The sequence below is a fragment of the Salmo salar genome, chromosome ssa16, assembly GCF_905237065.1.
Source record: "Salmo salar chromosome ssa16, Ssal_v3.1, whole genome shotgun sequence".
In the NCBI taxonomy this organism is placed as follows: Eukaryota; Metazoa; Chordata; class Actinopteri; order Salmoniformes; family Salmonidae; genus Salmo; species Salmo salar.
In genome coordinates, this window is record NC_059457.1 from 67,644,883 (window position 1) to 67,661,836 (window position 16,954).

General features: G+C 46.1%; 1 protein-coding gene across 4 annotated transcripts; it reads right to left on the minus strand.

The window, feature by feature from the left end:
* Window positions 1–19: 19 nt before the first annotated feature.
* On the minus strand, window positions 20–16,854 carry LOC106574229 (plakophilin-4). Of its 4 annotated transcripts, none has more exons than XM_014149926.2 (21): window positions 16,567–16,854; window positions 15,888–16,039; window positions 13,582–13,706; window positions 13,229–13,266; window positions 12,694–12,834; window positions 11,873–12,057; window positions 11,081–11,645; window positions 8,173–8,352; window positions 7,712–7,940; window positions 7,030–7,162; window positions 6,001–6,214; window positions 5,434–5,617; window positions 5,108–5,225; window positions 4,700–4,891; window positions 3,633–3,806; window positions 3,222–3,372; window positions 2,854–3,131; window positions 2,546–2,666; window positions 2,213–2,344; window positions 1,998–2,071; window positions 20–1,148 (listed from the first exon to the last, which is right to left on the minus strand). In XM_014149926.2, exons 2-21 carry the CDS (start codon window positions 16,020–16,022, stop codon window positions 873–875), a joined length of 3,645 nt encoding a protein of 1,214 aa, XP_014005401.1. In that variant the 5' UTR covers window positions 16,023–16,039; window positions 16,567–16,854; the 3' UTR covers window positions 20–872. The 4 variants fall into 4 exon arrangements, with proteins under 4 accessions (XP_014005401.1, XP_014005402.1, XP_014005400.1 ...); XM_014149927.2 differs by having other exon boundaries at window positions 12,700–12,837; XM_014149925.2 differs by having other exon boundaries at window positions 20–1,145; window positions 12,694–12,837.
* Between the last annotated feature and the right edge of the window lie 100 nt (window positions 16,855–16,954).

The window sequence follows — 16,954 nt, forward strand, 5'->3', positions numbered from 1 at the left end:
AAACCTCCAACACCTGCAATTTCATTCCACAGCTGATTTATTTAACAAAGCCTCATTTTCACAACTCTGAATCTTTTTTTTTTGTGTTATGATATGCTCTTTTTTAATCTTCATACACTTCCATTTGACACATGACACATCTTCGCCAGTGTTGGACAACATACAACAGGGCGTTTTGGGGGGGGGGAATTCACACACTTAAATAAATCATAAAAAAATTCACTAGACATCATATCATACATACACAGTCTACACATTGAATACAGTAATGTTCTGTAACAACACAGCTTAACATTTTTTATTTCTCTGTACAAATACTATTTGACATTTCACAGATATGACATCATGATATATATTTGGCCAACATGGAAATAATTTATTTTACTCAAAATACAAATTCACATTATTTTCCTTTTGGCTGTAGTTGATTCACCAAGCTAGTTTTGAGATATTTGCTGCCTTTACTATATCCATAACTGTCTTAGTTTATCAATTACAGCTAACATATATTGAACATCATGTTAATTTCTATTTTGAGTAAACTATCCCTTTAATGTTTATTGTTACGCAACAATTCTTCAGCACTCTCCATTCTCCACATTTCCAACCAAGCGGATGATTGGCTCGTATCCAACCAACCTCATCATAAAGCGAACAGACCTTTCTAACTGCTGAGAAAAACTAGAACAAACTATCCTGTAATAGAACACGTTCTTTGGCTGACATTACACCACTCCAGAAAACAACAAGCTCTTCCCCACTGGAACCACACACACATGTTCTTCCTGTCTCTCACATTTCTCTTTCTATCTCACACACACACGCACAAACAGACTGAGTCAGTCCATGGTTTCTACATGGTTTCTCCAACCCTACACCCAGGAGTCAGGGGATCCAGTGTACTGGTTAGCCTTCTGAGAAGGCCTCCTCGAGGTGGAGTAGAAGTCCACGTAGTTAGTGGTGTTGGTATTGGATTTCAGTCTGTTAGATTGGGAGGTGTTGTATCGCTCTGTGGAGGTCAGGTTCTCTGGCTCGTCCTGGTAAGGCCCAGGCTCCTCCTCCCCGTAACCTTGCGGTGATGACAGATACATTCTGTAGTTGTTGTAAGTATTCCTATCCGGCTCGTCGGAGTAGAACACATCTTCCTGCTCGTAAAACAAAAGACAAATTCTTAAGACAAACTCAATCCCTTCAAGACAACAAACATGGGTCCTACATGAGAGTGGAGGGACAATTACACACAACCAGTGCTGTAGTGGTAAAAAAATAAATAATGGGTTGGTCATCTCTGATCGCAGTCCGTAGTCCTATACTTTCAATGCATTTTTCTAGAAAAGGTGGGTAAACCCTCTTCCAAAATAGAAAATGTACCCTCCACTACACCACTGAACACAATGAAAGACCAAACTTTTAAGATACATTTAATACCTCGAACACAAGAAAGGCTGTATGCGGACTCTGTGGGCACCACTACCCCCAATAAAAGGACAACAGGGTTGTGTAATCTTATTTTAGGTAACTGAAAGAGAATTTAAAAGCCCAGTGCAGTCAGAATTGAGATTTTCCTGTGCTTTATATACATTTCCACACTATGAGTTTGGAATAATACTGTGAAATGTAAAAAAATGAGGATAATGCCCTTTTAGTGTAAGAGCTGTTTGAAATGAACACCTGAACTTTCAGCCTGTCTGGGTGGGATGGAGTTTGAGTGCCCGGTATGTCACCAGGTGGTAAATTAATTAATAGACCAATAAGAAAGAGGGTTCCAATTAAACCTCTCTGCCAAAAATAGCTAGTTTCCCCACACTCAGACCACTCTCAGACAGGCCTAGCTAAATTCTTGCTAAGAAGCTATTGTTGTTTATTTTTGACACATTTAATTGAAAACAATCACAGTAAGGTACTTGATTGTTACGCAGAAATGATTTGATATTGAGATAAAAATGGCTGCATTGGACCTTTAAAGACAACAGAACCACAACATATTCGTGTCTTACCTGGGACCTAGGATAGTCCTCTCTTGATGGTGAGGAATAGGACCCGATAAAATACGGCGTTTGCTTTTCTGACCCTGAAAGTGAAAAACAAAGAGAATACAAGCGTGAGGCATTGTTAACTCAGATGCGTGTATGAAACATTCAAAATATATATTAAAAAAAAATGTACAACGGAAAATGTACTGGCGAATAAAAAAAAGACCTTCATGGCTTACCTGTGTACTGGTTTTTATGTAAACTGTTGTCTCCATAATATGTATGGAGTTGCATAGATGACTGAGCCCTCTGGTAGTTCGAGCTGTGTCTTCTGATCCCTAACATGGCAGGAGAGGACGTTGCACTACCACCTGAGAACACATTTCATTCATTCAATCAACATTAGATTTATAAACCACCGGTGCTTGACAGTATCCCAGGCCTAGACCTCAAAGAGCAAGCGGAAGCATAGTGGCAGGGAACAAACCTCGAGAGGGACTAGACCCGGAGGGGACATCCATTGTGGTGCGTGTTGATTCTGTAGTTTGAACATGATCGTTGAGTGCTCTCACCTGATTGGCGGGGCACGGGGGACATCTGTAAGGTGCTAGTAGGCAGGGTTGGTTGAGACCTGTACCTGTCTCTCTCCAGAGTGGACACGGGAGTGATGAAATGACCGTGGTGCCATCCGTCCTACAACAGAGATAATCGCTGCTCTCAGGACAGTGATATTTTACCTCGGCAAAACTGGATATTAAGGTATTTTATCAGAGATCACTTCAGTTTTTCCAAGGTAAAATGGAGCCAAGCCTCTAACTTTTGATATTAGTTAAGCGATTATACCAAAAACCATTGACTTGCGAAGACACAGTGATCTGACCTGTTTGTAGAGGGTGCGCAGGTCCCTGTACTGCCACAGCGTGTTGAGGACCTGAGCAGCAGCCTTCACCACCTTCATAGAATAGCCCTTCCCCCTGCCCTTACTGATGTCCACCAGCTTCTCGATGCCCCCCGTGTCCGCCAGGGCCTTGGCGTTCTCCATGTTCCTGCTGGTGACTTCGTGGAGCGTGCAGCAGACAGACGCCACCGTCTCGTCAGACAGCAGGGAGGGGTTTCCCCCGGGGAGACGGTTCACCAGGTCCCGCATCGCATACTTTCCTGAGAGGGGAGACATGAAGGACTTATAAGTGTGTGTGTGAGAAAGAGAGAGAGTTTCTGTGTGTGTGTGTGTGTGTGTGTGTGTCTGACCTATAAGCTCCTTGTTCCTGCTGTCCAGGGCCATGTTCCTCAGAGCGGTGGCCACAGAGCAGACCACCCTGTCGTTGTCCATCCTCAGCAGCTCCACCAGGATAGGAAGCCCCTTCTCCTTGCGCACCGCCGCACGGATGTAGGCCGCAAACTGCACACAAGGGTATTATGATTTCTATCGTATTTTTATTTAACCTTTATCTACCCAGGAAGTCCAATGATGTTATTACAGTAGCATTATCATTCAGTAACACCAGATAAACAGTGTAAAGCGATGCATAACAGACATGAGCGTAAGGTGTGGGTTGTTGGTCTCTTGCGAAATCGATTTTGTCAATGAGAAGCAATGAGATATCTTAATGAGACTAACCTGTATAAACAAAGGTTACAATGAAACAAAAAGCGGTACACCTTCCAGTTTCCAGCGGAGAGGTTCTGAAGGGATCCGGCGGAGCCCTCCAGGGTGGCAGGGTTGGAGCTCTCTGCCAGCAGGCTGAGGTAGGGCTTCACCACGGCCGGGTGCCACAGCATCTCTGCCCCCCGCGGAGGCTTACCAAACCCCGGGATGGGTCCCACGCCGTCCCACTGAAAGCATAATGAAGAGCATGAACAGGATATAGGCAGTCAGTTCTAATCAAATCTTGGAGGAGAAACACCACGGAATGGAAGAAACGTTGTCCTCTGTCGCAACACTAACTACCGAGTTCCAAACTGCCTCTGGAGCTTCATGAAATGGGTTTCCATGGCCGAGCAGCCGCACACAAGCCTAAGATCACCATGCGCAATGCAAAGAGCCGGCTGGAGTGGTGTAAAGCTCGCCGCCATTGGACTCTGTTTGGTGGAGGAGGAATAATGGTCTGGGGCTGTTTTTCATGGTTCGGGCTAGGCCCCTTAGTTCCAGTGAAGGGAAATCCTAACGCTACAACATACAATGACATTGTAGACGATTCTGTGCTTCCAACTTTATGGCAACAGTTTGGGGAAGGCCCTTTCCTGTTTCAGCATGACAATGGCCCCGTACATGAAGCGAGGTCAATACAGAAATGGTTTGTCGAGATCAGTGTGGAAGAACTTGACTGGCCTGCACAGAGTCCTGACCTCAACCCCATCAAACACCTTTGTGATGAATTGGAAAGCCCACTGCGAGCCAGGCCTAATCACCCAACATCAGTGTCCAACCTCACTAATGCTCATGGCTGAATGGAAGCAAATCCCCGCAGCAATGTTCCAACATCTAGTGGAAAGCCTTCCCAGAAGAGTGGAGGCTGTTATAGCAGCAATGGGGAGGACCAACTCCATATTAATGCCCATGATTTTGGAATGAGATGTTCAACGAGCAGGTGTCCAAATACTTAGTGTACATAGTGTATCTTAGCTAATGTTCTGTGTTAATTCTAACACATTTCCAGGCGCCTTTATCATAGGTGTCGAAGTGTGACTTAGCCAAGGAAAGCGGATAACCCCTACTATACACACACCTTATCATCCAGCCAGCCCCTCTTCTTCTTCTTCCTCTTCTTGCCCCAGCAGAGGTAGTCTAGGTCCTTACTGGGGGACCCGTAGCCCAGCAGGGCATCCAGTTCCTGAGTCCCCAGCAGGCGAGACGAGGGCATCTCTATCTCCAGACGGTAGGACAGGTTCCTCAGAGTACACACACAGTTCTCCACAATCTGGGAGAGGAGGGGGAAGCATTTCAGTGACGCGCACAATACACACAAAAGGGGTAAGATCAGGAACTTGAAGTTGGAATAGCAGAGATCGAGGGGCAGATACTGAGTAAAGAGGACTGGTCTAATTCTGGGTAAAGTAGAGGGGGTTCAGGCGGGTGAGGTGAATGTCATCGTTTCTGGACGAGCCTAAATGTACTACTCTTATAGCAAGCCCACCTTGCTGTCGAAGTCAGAGGTGCTAACGCAGGCCTTGAGGACATAGAAAAGTGAATCCACCAGCCCCTCACAACACCTCAGCTGACCCCTGGCCTCCTCTCCTGCTGAACTCAGGTTTCTGTAGCAAAACACAGTAGAAAGGTGAACAATGCATCCACTTATACAATACATTAAGGTTCACAGCCACAGCCACAGCCACACACACACAGCCACACACAGCCACACACAGCCACACACAGAGAGAGAAGAAACCATTTAGCAGACGCTTTAATCCAAAGCGGTGTACAGTCATCTGTTCTTACAGGGATGACTTCCTCACTCCTCACCTGAGGCAGCCGGTGGTGTTGCGCAGCAGGAGAGAGGAGTGGAACTTGAGCTTGGTTTCCTCTCGGTAGTTGCTGCTGCTCCAGCCGGAGTGGGGGATGACCACAGTGTTGGTCAGGGTGCTCAGAGCGTCCCTGATGATGGTCATCTTGACCGCGTCGCACGACGACAGGTTCCACAGCACCCCTAGTGGTAAACAGGGATCGGCACGGACGTAGTGAGCAGAGCAGTGTGGCCATAAGGTTGTATCCAGTCATCCCTCACTTGATAATGCAGAGATAGGCAAGAAATACTGTATCAGCAAGCAGGCATGTAGACCTCTTAAACTCAACTCGGGACCTCAAAGCCAGTTCCACTACGTTTTTTTTTTTCATTGTTCCCCTCTAATCAGGGACTGATTTAGACCTGGGACACCAAGTGGGTACAATTAATCAACAGGTAGAACAGAAAACCAGCAGGCTCTGGACTTCGTAGGGTAAGAGTTGAATACCCTGGTCTAGACAGTCATAAATACAGGCAGACAGCAACAAAAAAAAGACAGAGACAGACAGTGAGGCAGAGAAACGTACCAGTGACCAGCTCCCTGACTTCGTTGTCGGTGGTCTTCCTCAGCAGTCTGAGCAGAGCGGGAACGCCACCAGAGTTCCTCAGGGCCACCTTGTTGTCGTCTGTAGCCTTGCCATAAACCAGGTTCCTCAGGGCTCCGCAGGAACTCTTCTGCACCTCCACAGTTTTGTGGTCCAGCAGGTCCACCAGGTGCTGGATACCTCCCAGGTGACACACCTGTTAGAAGAGGGTCAAGGTCACACACACCTGGAGCTGACAAAAAAGGTATTATAATAACACAGTTACTTAAGCAATAAGGCTCGGGGGGGGTGTGGTTTATGGCCATTTTACCGCGCCTAAGGGCTGTTCCCTAGCACGACGCAACGCAGAGAGCCTGGATACAGCCCTTAGCCGTGGTATATTGGAAATATACCACAAACAACTGAGGTGCCTTATTGCTATTATAAACTGGTTACCAATGTAATTAGAACAGTAAACCATTTTTTTGTCATACCCGTGGTATGCATTCAGGGCTCAAACCACCCAGTTTATATTCATGTTTTTAGGATTATCCTTTATATCAATTGACCTTTTAATGCAGTGGGATAAATCAGGGTCACAGAGTGATTCTTGGTAGTCTTTAACCAGTCTACTTTGAAACAGAAGTAGAAACCTCACAGACATGGTTATGGGCTTAAACAAAGAATCAACCATGTCAGATATACAGTTGAACTATATTACATTTTGAGTTTGCATCCCAATATTACACTTTATATACACATCACAGAAGACTGAAATATAACAAAACGCTTTGACATTTTCTGAAAAGAAAATATATATATATTTTAATTATGAAATTGTGAAAAATATGAATGACATTCCATCCATGACACCACTAAAGTGCGATTTGGTCATGTGACTGCAGAAAAGGGTTGTGTTTGTGCTTTCAAATCCTCTCTAGGGAAGGACTTCCCATCCCCATATAGTCTGTTTGATCACACACGTCAGCTGAGAGGTTAGGAACAGACAGGGACAGACGGGCATCCCGTTACCTCCACTTTGATGCGGTTGTCTCCGTAACACAGGTGCTGGAGGTAGGCTGCAGCGTTGGCCTGGACAGAGGGGAAGTGATGCTGCAGCATGTGGATCACCTCAGGGAGATCAGGGTCACGCCATGCAAACTCCCTACAGAGGGTGGGGAGGGAGAGCGAGCGGGAGGGAGAGAGATAAGGGGCGAGGGAGAGAAAGAGATAGTAGGAGAGAGAGAGAAAGAGAAGTAGGAGACAGATAAGGGGAGAGGGAGAGAAAGCGATAGTAGGAGAGAGATAAGGGGAGAGGGAGAGAAAGCGATAGTAGGAGAGAGATAAAGGGAGAGGGAGAGAAAGCGATAGTAGGAGAGAGATAAGGGGAGAGGGAGAGAAAGCGATAGTAGGAGAGATAAGGGGAGAGGGAGAGAAAGAGATAGTAGGAGAGAGATAAGGGGAGAGGGAGAGAAAGAGATAGTAGGAGAGAGATAAGGGGAGAGGGAGAGAAAGAGATAGTAGGAGAGAGATAAGGGGAGAGGGAGAGAAAGTGAGTCTAAAAGCAATTTTCAATCTATCGCGTCCAACATCAATGACACGTCATTTGATTGGAATTCATCAATAACATGTCTGGATGTAATCATCACATGGCTCGACGTGTGTGTGAGTGTGTGTGTGTGTGTGTGTGTGATGGTGCGTTGTGTATTTGTACCTAGGATCCTTTTGTATACTGTCTATGGAGGGGGACCTTGTGGCAGCCCTGTCGACCAGACCAGAGTGCCTGGAGAAAGAGATCTCATTGGGCCCCTGTCCCTGCTGGGAGACCCTGTAGGGGTCTGCGTATGACCCTGCGGTGTTCAGCCCATAGCTGCTTCTTTGGTACGCCAGGGTGCTGCAATGGCTTGTGGTCCTCTGGAGGGTCCGCTGAAGGTTCTCCGCACCTGGGAATACAAAGACACAGATATATTCAGGATGGGCCGTAGCCTACACACACACACACACATCTCTACTTTGAGTCCGTATAACTGCATCGCCATATGTAGAAAAGATAGCCCATATATGAATATCTTGTTGACTGTAGATTACAAACTAGTCATTACACACTGTGCATGTCTCTGGTCCTAATGGTCCCAGCCATGTGTAGTTGTGTCTGCTGGTAGTGTGTTGCAGTACCCGTGAGTGTCCTGTAAATAGCACTGTGTGATCCATGGTGGGCGTGGGTGGGGCTGTGATACAGGGGGCTTTGGAAGGCTCTGTCGTCGTAGACAGGCGTGACGTGGCAGTCAGGAGACATGGCCATCCTCATATCCTGGTCCAGTGGGCTGTGGTGAGTGGCGTAGGAGCTGTGCAGGCCTGGACACACACAGCAGGGGAGCATTAATAGTAATGACATTATTTACACTGTCAGCTGTCAAGATGGGCTTTGAGGACAATGTTGTTGGTGATGGAAGGTGGAGAAATGGGGGTGAATTTCTTCATCAACCCTAAAATCAACCTTAAAATCAACCTTAAATCTAAAATAATATTACAATCTGTAATCAGTTGTGTCGTATGTTGGTTGTGAAGGGTTAATTATAGGCTGCTGTACAGTGGGAAAGTAGATCTATGTTCATGGTTCAGGTTGATGTAAGTGGTTTAGTATTTATTAGGATCCCCATTAGCTACTACCAAGGCAGCAGCTACTCTTCCTGGGGTCCGAACAGGGTTAGAACAGTTACATCACAACAAAACAACAGCAGCCTACATCACTAAATAAATCAATACAACACATTCTTAAATTATTACTGTAATATTACAAATTACAATATAAAATCCACCATACCATTACAACGTGTGTGTGTGTAGAGTGTGTGTGTTAGAGTGTGTATGCTTGTGTGTGTGTGTGTGTGTGTGTCCCTCTTCACAGTCCCCAAGTCCAGAACAGACTCTGGGTGAAACACACGGTACTAAATAGAACCATGACTACATGGAACAATTTCACATCAGGTAACTCAAGCTAGCAGTAAAATCAGACAAAACAACAGCTCACAGCACAACGCGGTCAGGTTACCTGATGTGAAAGAGAGTTCCATGTAGTCATGGTTCTATCTAGTACCGTGTGTTTCCCCAGAGTCTGTTCTGGACTTGGGGACTGTGAAGAGACCCCCGGTTGGCATGTCTGGTGGGGTATGTGTGGGTGTCTGAGCTGTTTGAACAGATGGTTCGGTGCTTTCAACACGTCAATACCTCTCACAAAGACAAGCAGTGATGCAAACAATCTCTCCTCTAGTTTGAGCCAGGAGAGATTGACACGCATGTGCATTTTAGGGGCCAGCCGTGCTGCTCTGTTCTGGGCCAACTGTAATTTGCCTATGTCCTTCTTTGCAGCACTTGACCATATATCTGGGCAGTAATCCAGGTGTGATGAAACTATGGCCTGTAGGACTTGTGAAGTTGATTGTGATGTCGAGAAGACCGAGCAGCGCTTTCTCACGGACAGACCTCTCCCCATCTTAGCTACGGTTGCGTCAATATGACCATGACAGTTTACAATCTAGGGTTACACCAATCAGTTTAGTCTCCTCAACGTGCTCAAATGCCCCATTATTCATTAGAAGGTTTAGATGAGGTTTAGCGAATGATTTGTCCCAAATACAATGCTGGTTGAAGTGACCACACCAATGCTAGAGTGCATCTTGGATGGTGCAACCTCTTTTGAAAGCTCAACCTATTGAGATGTACTGTGCAGTATAGGCCTACGGCCAACAAGAATCCCCTGCATCCCTCTGCTTCAGCGTAACGAGCTGTGAAAGGCTATGCTTTATGCTTCTCCAGGGCGCACTTGATTTACTTTGCCAACAGGCTCCTTTCTTTTGGCCCCGTAAAATAGATGGGAACCAATCCATGCTGCTTTGTCATTTACCAAACAACACCCCCCCCACAGCAGAGCAGTGCTCTGAATGGCTCTGGCTACGCCTCAAATGGCACCCTATTGCCTATATAGTGCACTACTTTTGCCCAGAGCCCTATGGTTAACCTCCGAACAAGGGATTTATAAAAACAGGGCTATGTGGGTCAGTAGGTTAGGCTCAGTGATATGATGCGCTGCAGGATGGATCAGGATAAAGGACAAACACATCTCTCTGTCGCCACACCACAGCTCTAGTATTTAGTTACTATAATCCCTTTCACACAGAAACCAATGGATCTCTACAAAGGTAAATCGATTCAGAAAGACAAGTTCTCCGCACGTAAATAAGAAGAGAGAGACTGGTACCGTTTTACCCTTTTCAATCCTATTTTTCCTTCCCTTTAACCAGCATAAAATGACCCTTTAAAGCTAGAATCTTCACTTGCTACATACATTTTTGGACTTATAAATGAATGATACCCATTGATTCTTGAAGAATATAACTTAAATTCCTCATGAACTTGGTTAAACTGTTATAGGCCTACCCCATCAGAACCCAAAATATAAGCTTTTTATACTCCAATGTGTGGAAACAAAGCAAATAAACACTGTATAGAAGGGTTCCCCAACTAGCAGCCTGCAGAGGATTTTATTTTAAATCTGTTCCAAAGTATTCCCACACATAAAAGAGACACTGTACATGTGATCGTATACAAATGTAAGCAAGGTGTGAAATTATGATGTTTTGGTCAAATATTATATCTGTTTGGGCTTCTTGCGGTCAATTTGCGTTCTACAAATGATTTGTAATTATGTTTCCGGCCCTCTGACCATCCCCTCAAAAACAATCCTCCTGCGGCTGAATCTAGGTGATGATCCCTGCTGTATAGCCTTAAAACATGGTTGAAATTATTATTATTATTATTATTATTATTATTATTATGTTGATGGATGGTCAGTCCTTGCATACATAGCTTTGAATTTGAGGGTGGTTCAATTTATCCAGGCCCATCCCTCAGCTTTTTTACCACAGGTGTGTGACCGCTTTGTTTGTTATTGTTTTAATTAAGGATTCCAGCTTAAAGTGCATTGTGTGTGTGTGTGTGTGTGTGTGTGTGTGTGTGTGTGTGTGTATGCATGAACGTGTGTGCGTGTGTGTGTTTCGAGGCAGAGTCCTGCTGTATGACTAACCAGTGAGGCTGTCAGGCCGTGACAGAGGCAGGGCGGTCCTCTCGTAGAGCCCGTAGGCGTCATGTATGTAGGGGAGAGCCTGAGCCCCCTGGCGGGGCAGTGTGGAGCCGTAGTGCTGGGGCACAGCCGTCATACAGGACCTCAGAGGAGAGCCAGACAGCCCCCTACCCTCCACCAGAGACAGTGTAGACCCCAGGCGCCCGGAGACACTACCCATCGCCTGTTGAGGTGAGGTGGCATGACTGGCGCTCCCTGGAAGGGGGCTGGTCCGGAGGGGAGAGTCGCCGTTCCTCTGGTGGGTGGGGGAGTAAGGAGAGGTGGCGCGCTGGAAGGAGGGGGTGGTGCCTGGACCGGGCAGGGAGGAGGGGGGCATGGTGGTGCCGGGGAAGATGCTGGCCAGGGGTTTGGGCTCGGTGAGGATGGGTGAGCCGTAGGCGCTGCCGCCCTGGGAGGTGCGGAGAGAGACCCGGGACGGGGACACTGCGCCCCCCACACCACACACAGGAGACTGGCCCCGGGAGGAGAGGGAGCCCATCCTCCTCATCACCCGTCCTGACGCTGAGACCTGGGATAGGAGGATGCAGGAAGCAGGGTGAGTGGGAGAGACATATGGACAAGGCACTTGATACATATGGTTATCTTAAACTTTGAGTTGTATACAGTTTGTGTAGGTTAACTAAGATATTATATAAATGGGCAGGCATTTAAAAGGTTATATCATATGAATATGTGGGCATATAAATAGGTTGTCTGTCTCTTCACAGTAGAGGTGGGTTAGTGTATATTGGCTACCTGTGCGGAAGCCTGTCCCTCTGCCCGGGAGCTCCTGCCGTGACTGGGGCTTCCCCTGGGGCCGCTGCCTGACAGCACGTGTCTGGGCTCTGACAGAACCACGTTCTCTCTGCTCACACTGTAGTAACTCATACTGCTGTCCTGGTAGCCACTGTCTGCATACGACGTCATGTGGGCCACAGATCCTGTGAGAGGGAGACGGGGGGGAGAGGTAGAGGAGAAAGAGAGGAGGGGGGAAAGGGAGGAGAGGACAGAATGATGTTTGAATGATGGTTTGCCTTGTTGGTCTTTAGGTCTATTTCAGAGCTAGGCTACACAGTGAATGAGCATTTATGCAATCGATACATTCATAATCAATACAGAATCCCAAGGTATGTAAAAGACTAGTGCCCATTGAAAGAAATACTGTCACTAAGATATGGAACGCGCCCGCTTAGGATGATATACTGTTTATTGTTCATTTTAATGAAAAGTTGTTGTTACATTAGTTGTAGATGTTGCCTTAATATTTCATTAGTAAACCACTGCTACGTTATGTACTGCATGTTGTGTCGCAGTACCTGGTATACTTTGATGTTATTCCACAGCTACTTTTTATTTCAAAGAAGTTTCAGTTTTTTTGATTTCAAAGCATTTCTGCCATTTGACTTTCAAACCTTTTCCCCTCCCTTTTTGATGTCATCATTCCTGCGAGTATTTAAAAAAAATATATAATTCCATCTAGCCCTAAACACTATATTCTCCACGCTAAATCTAAACTGTAAAAAAAAAAAAAATGAAGAAGAAGGCAGATGAAAAAGAGGATGCAGGAAGTAACAGACCCTCACTGTCATGCAGGGATGCCCTCTCCACTTCAGGGAGGTAGAGTGACCCGTGACCCTGATCAGCTCGGAAGAGACGGGAGGGTGACTGGTGAGAGCTGTCCATTACAGCGGCCCGGTGCTCTCCCGTATCAGACACATCTACTGAGGAAAACAAGATGGTGTCATGTCAACCTGTGTCCTGTGATCGCTATCGAGATTGTTTAAAATCACAGGAGGTTGGTGGTTTAACCGGGGAGAACGCTCTCGTGGTAATGACTGGAGCAGAATAAGTGGAATGGGATCAAATACATCAAACACATGGTTTCCATGGTTTCCAGGTGTTTGATGCCATTTCATTTGCTCAATTCCAGCCCTTATTATGAGCCATTCTCCCCTCAGCAGCCTCCTGTGGTATAAATGTAACTTACCTCAAAAGCAGTTTATGATGGGACTCGCTACATGCCCTTGTACTTCCATTGGGCAACCCTATGGGTGTCTAGACAATAGGATTTCAATAGCGATCAATGTGATTTTAATATGGGAGAAGCTGTACCTGTGGATCTCCAAGCAAAGGACTTCTCTGATGAGTCACTGTAAAGAAGAGAAGGTAGTAAAATAATGGAGGGAAGGGGGTGGGGCAGGACAGGCATGGAGAGGAGATGAGAGCTAGATCAACATGACAGTTTACCATTTGATCCTGTTTTTGTATTTGTGTGTGTGTGTGTGTGTGTGTGTGTGTTGGTGTGTGTTGGTGTGCGTGTGTTGCATGTTGTGCATTCAGTGAGCCTGGATAAAGGCATTACTGTAGCTACTCATCAGTAGCTCCAATGTAGGTGACATGCTGAGAAACAGGGTCAGTGCTCTGTGTGTGTGTGTGTGTGTGTGTGTGTGTGTGTGTGTGTGTACCTGCTACTGGCATCATCATCATCATCGCCAGGCGACTCAGCTCCCAGCATGCACCTCTCCAGTTGACTGGCGACGATCTGACGCTCCTCCTCCAGCTCCCGGGTCAGACGCTCAAACTGGAGCTCCTACGGCAACACGGAAGGGACAAACGGTAGAATCACACTCGCCGAATGACACTTTCTTTCACTGACAACAGCTTCCATTGCTATAACAATAACCAAGGTACACAGCCTTTTGCATGCTCACTCTGCGTCGATTTTAGAGCATTTTAACGTTTGACCTGTAAAATATCTATGGTCCAAATGAATAAGTCAACAAAAGAGGCTTTGTGGCATTAAGGTCAGAGCTACCCAGATTCATCAGTCAGATTTCACGCTGAACAGGGACGGGTCTTTCTTAATGTGTCTGTTACAAGTCAACATTATTAGAAGAAGTCAATTAAAAACCCTTCCGGGCTACAAATGTCTAAAAATGTGTATATAGACTAGGCAGACTTCATAGGCCATGAGGTGAGACTAAACGCTAAATGACTAAGCATCATCTAATGGAAGCAATCAGTGGCACAGTGGCAGCCAGCCATCAGCTTGAACAGGATGGGTTCTTATCAGGATGGGGTCCTGCCAATGATCCCTCCTCCCACGCCAAGCAGTGCCAGGTTGTGTCTAGTACTGTACCGGCTGAGTGGCGAACTGGAGGGGGTCACTGACTGACTGCCCATTGTCACAGGGTCACAAAGACAAAGTGTCTCTGTCTAGTGAGTGGCGTCGACCCCGGAAGCTCAGATCCTGTCCGATGTTCACACACCAGAGAGAACCAGACGACTTCTGCAAGACACTGGAATCCTGCAAACCCACAGGAAATTCAGCCAAAGACAGAGTGAGTGAGTGAGTGCAACACGCACACTCACACACTCACACACTCACACACTCACACACTCACACACTCACACACTCACACCAGAGAATTACTGGGCTCAACCAAGCACATCACACAAGCAAACAGACACACAATAAATACAAGGGGGAAAAAAAACAAACACACACACACACACACACACACACACACACACACACATACATACATACATACACACTCCCTGACAGCTGTCTAACTTCAACAGTTTGCAGCGCATTAGGGACCTCAGTGAAATACGCGCAGGGCAGCAGGGTGGGTGATGTAACGGGATTGAACCAGCCTGGCTGGCCTGGTGCTTTAACTCTACCTCCAGATCTAGATTAGGATAGAGATGAGAGATGGACCATTCCCAGAAAACTAAACCAGCGGGGCACAGTGTTCATCCGACATACTGGTATCACACATTCCATGACAACAACAAGAAAACAATCAAGACTTAATTCTTACTAGAACGTCTTGTTCTCTTGGGACTTTTGGCACTAACATGGCATCCACTGATTTTTCAAACATCTTACTGGGTTTGCCAATTTCCGAATGGCTAATTGCTCATTCAGCATACTGTTTGCTACAGCATCTGATGGACTCCTATTGCTATTCAGTATGAAAAACGCTGATTTTGCACAGATTATGACTGCGGCTCATCATACTACTGCAGCTCGCTGACCCCCGCACACTTCTGCTGACTCTTTACAAAATCTGACAGAATTCAAGAGAGAAACCCATTAGAAAACACTTAGCCTAAAGCCTTAGGTGTCGAAATACATCAAAACGGCACTGCCACATTCATGCAGCAATACAGTGTACGCAACAACAACAAAAAATGAATCAATTATTTTTTTAACTAAAAAGATACAAGAAAATCGATCAAATCTCATCAGGAAGACACTTCCAGTTTTCAGAATGAGACAAAAATGAAAAAGATAATGCATTCATTTACAGTTTTATGACAGGTCTGATTAAACGTCTGGAATATTGTGACTGTCACATTAGTCATCACTCATTTCTGTACTAGCACTCAGGACGACAGAACAGTGAGGTTCTGTGAGCCAGCACTGAGCCTACACTGTGAGCCTACACTGAGCCTACACTGTGAGCCTACACTGAACATCTGTAAATCCTTCATCTGTAAACACTCTGCTTTCCCACAATTCTGATTGTGCGACAGTCTCAGAAAACACTGCTTGATCAATGGAGGTTATCTCCTTGTACATTCTAGCATCTCTAAATGCATAATATAACAGCAGAAGGGAAGGGACATAGACTCATAGAACTAGATGGGCGGGGGGAAGAAGAGAGAGAGAGAGAGAGAGAGAGAGAGAGAGATCGGGAGGGAATGCGACACATTCCTACTGCGAGAGCACGAGAGGAGCAAAGGAGGGAGCTATTCATACCTGTTCTTTGACCGAGGCCAGTAGGTTGTTGGTGCTGGTGTCTGCTTGGCTGTGCCCGCTCGGTCCCTCTCTGGCCGGCAGAGACCCTTCCCCCTCCTCCCCCATCTCCGCTGCCCGCTGCTCCGGGGATGGCATCCTCCACCCTCTCTGCCCTGTGGAGACATGCCCAGTACACATTACACAGACAATATGTTACTGTCCAGCACTAAAACCCAAATAAGGACTGCAGTGCATGGGAGGCCCAATTGCTTGCCATGTCATTTTGCTACCTATTGGCAATGCATGCATGCACTTCCACCAATGTGACAGGCTGAGAAGCACTGCACAGCACTTCAACCAGAAGCCTGTGTACAATAGCAATACAATTACTACAGCCACTGTCAATGGTATGTCAGCTCTCCCAATGCAAGATGCTGCTGCATTACATCAGGGCATTGGTGCAGCCAGTTCAATGAAAATGGACTGTGAGGTCAATGCATGATAGTATGACGATACACTGAAGCTATAAACCCATGATAGATACACTGTAACAAACAAAATCGCCGTGTTTGAAGTGTGAACACGCAAGAGAAAATGTACACGGCGCATATGGATATTGAGAAGGTGAATCATCCGACTCTACCTAGGTTAAAATGATAGGAATCATGTATTTACAATTCTGCAACAGCTGCTTACTTACGAGGCACGAGCTAGTGCGATTCCTTAGCCGCCAGATGTTGCTGATGTACTGCTCAGGGTATACGTCCGTCAGGAATCCATTTTCCATACGACCGCGACAGCTTCATTTTGCAAACAGTGTCGCGAAGACTACATTACTAGTTTATCCGTTACAAATTATTCAAGCAATATTCCATGCATTGGCGAATGTCAATATTCTTATTTATGTATCTGCCTTGGCTGTCCAAAATCTACACAGCTACGGTGCAATTGACTTCTGTGGCACCCACCCACGATTCAGGATAGATGTGACGTCACCATGCGGTTTGTACACGGAGGTATTTATATGGTAATTCGCTGGGGCCATAGGAAATACAACACACTGTTTTCACCTTACAAAATAATAGTTT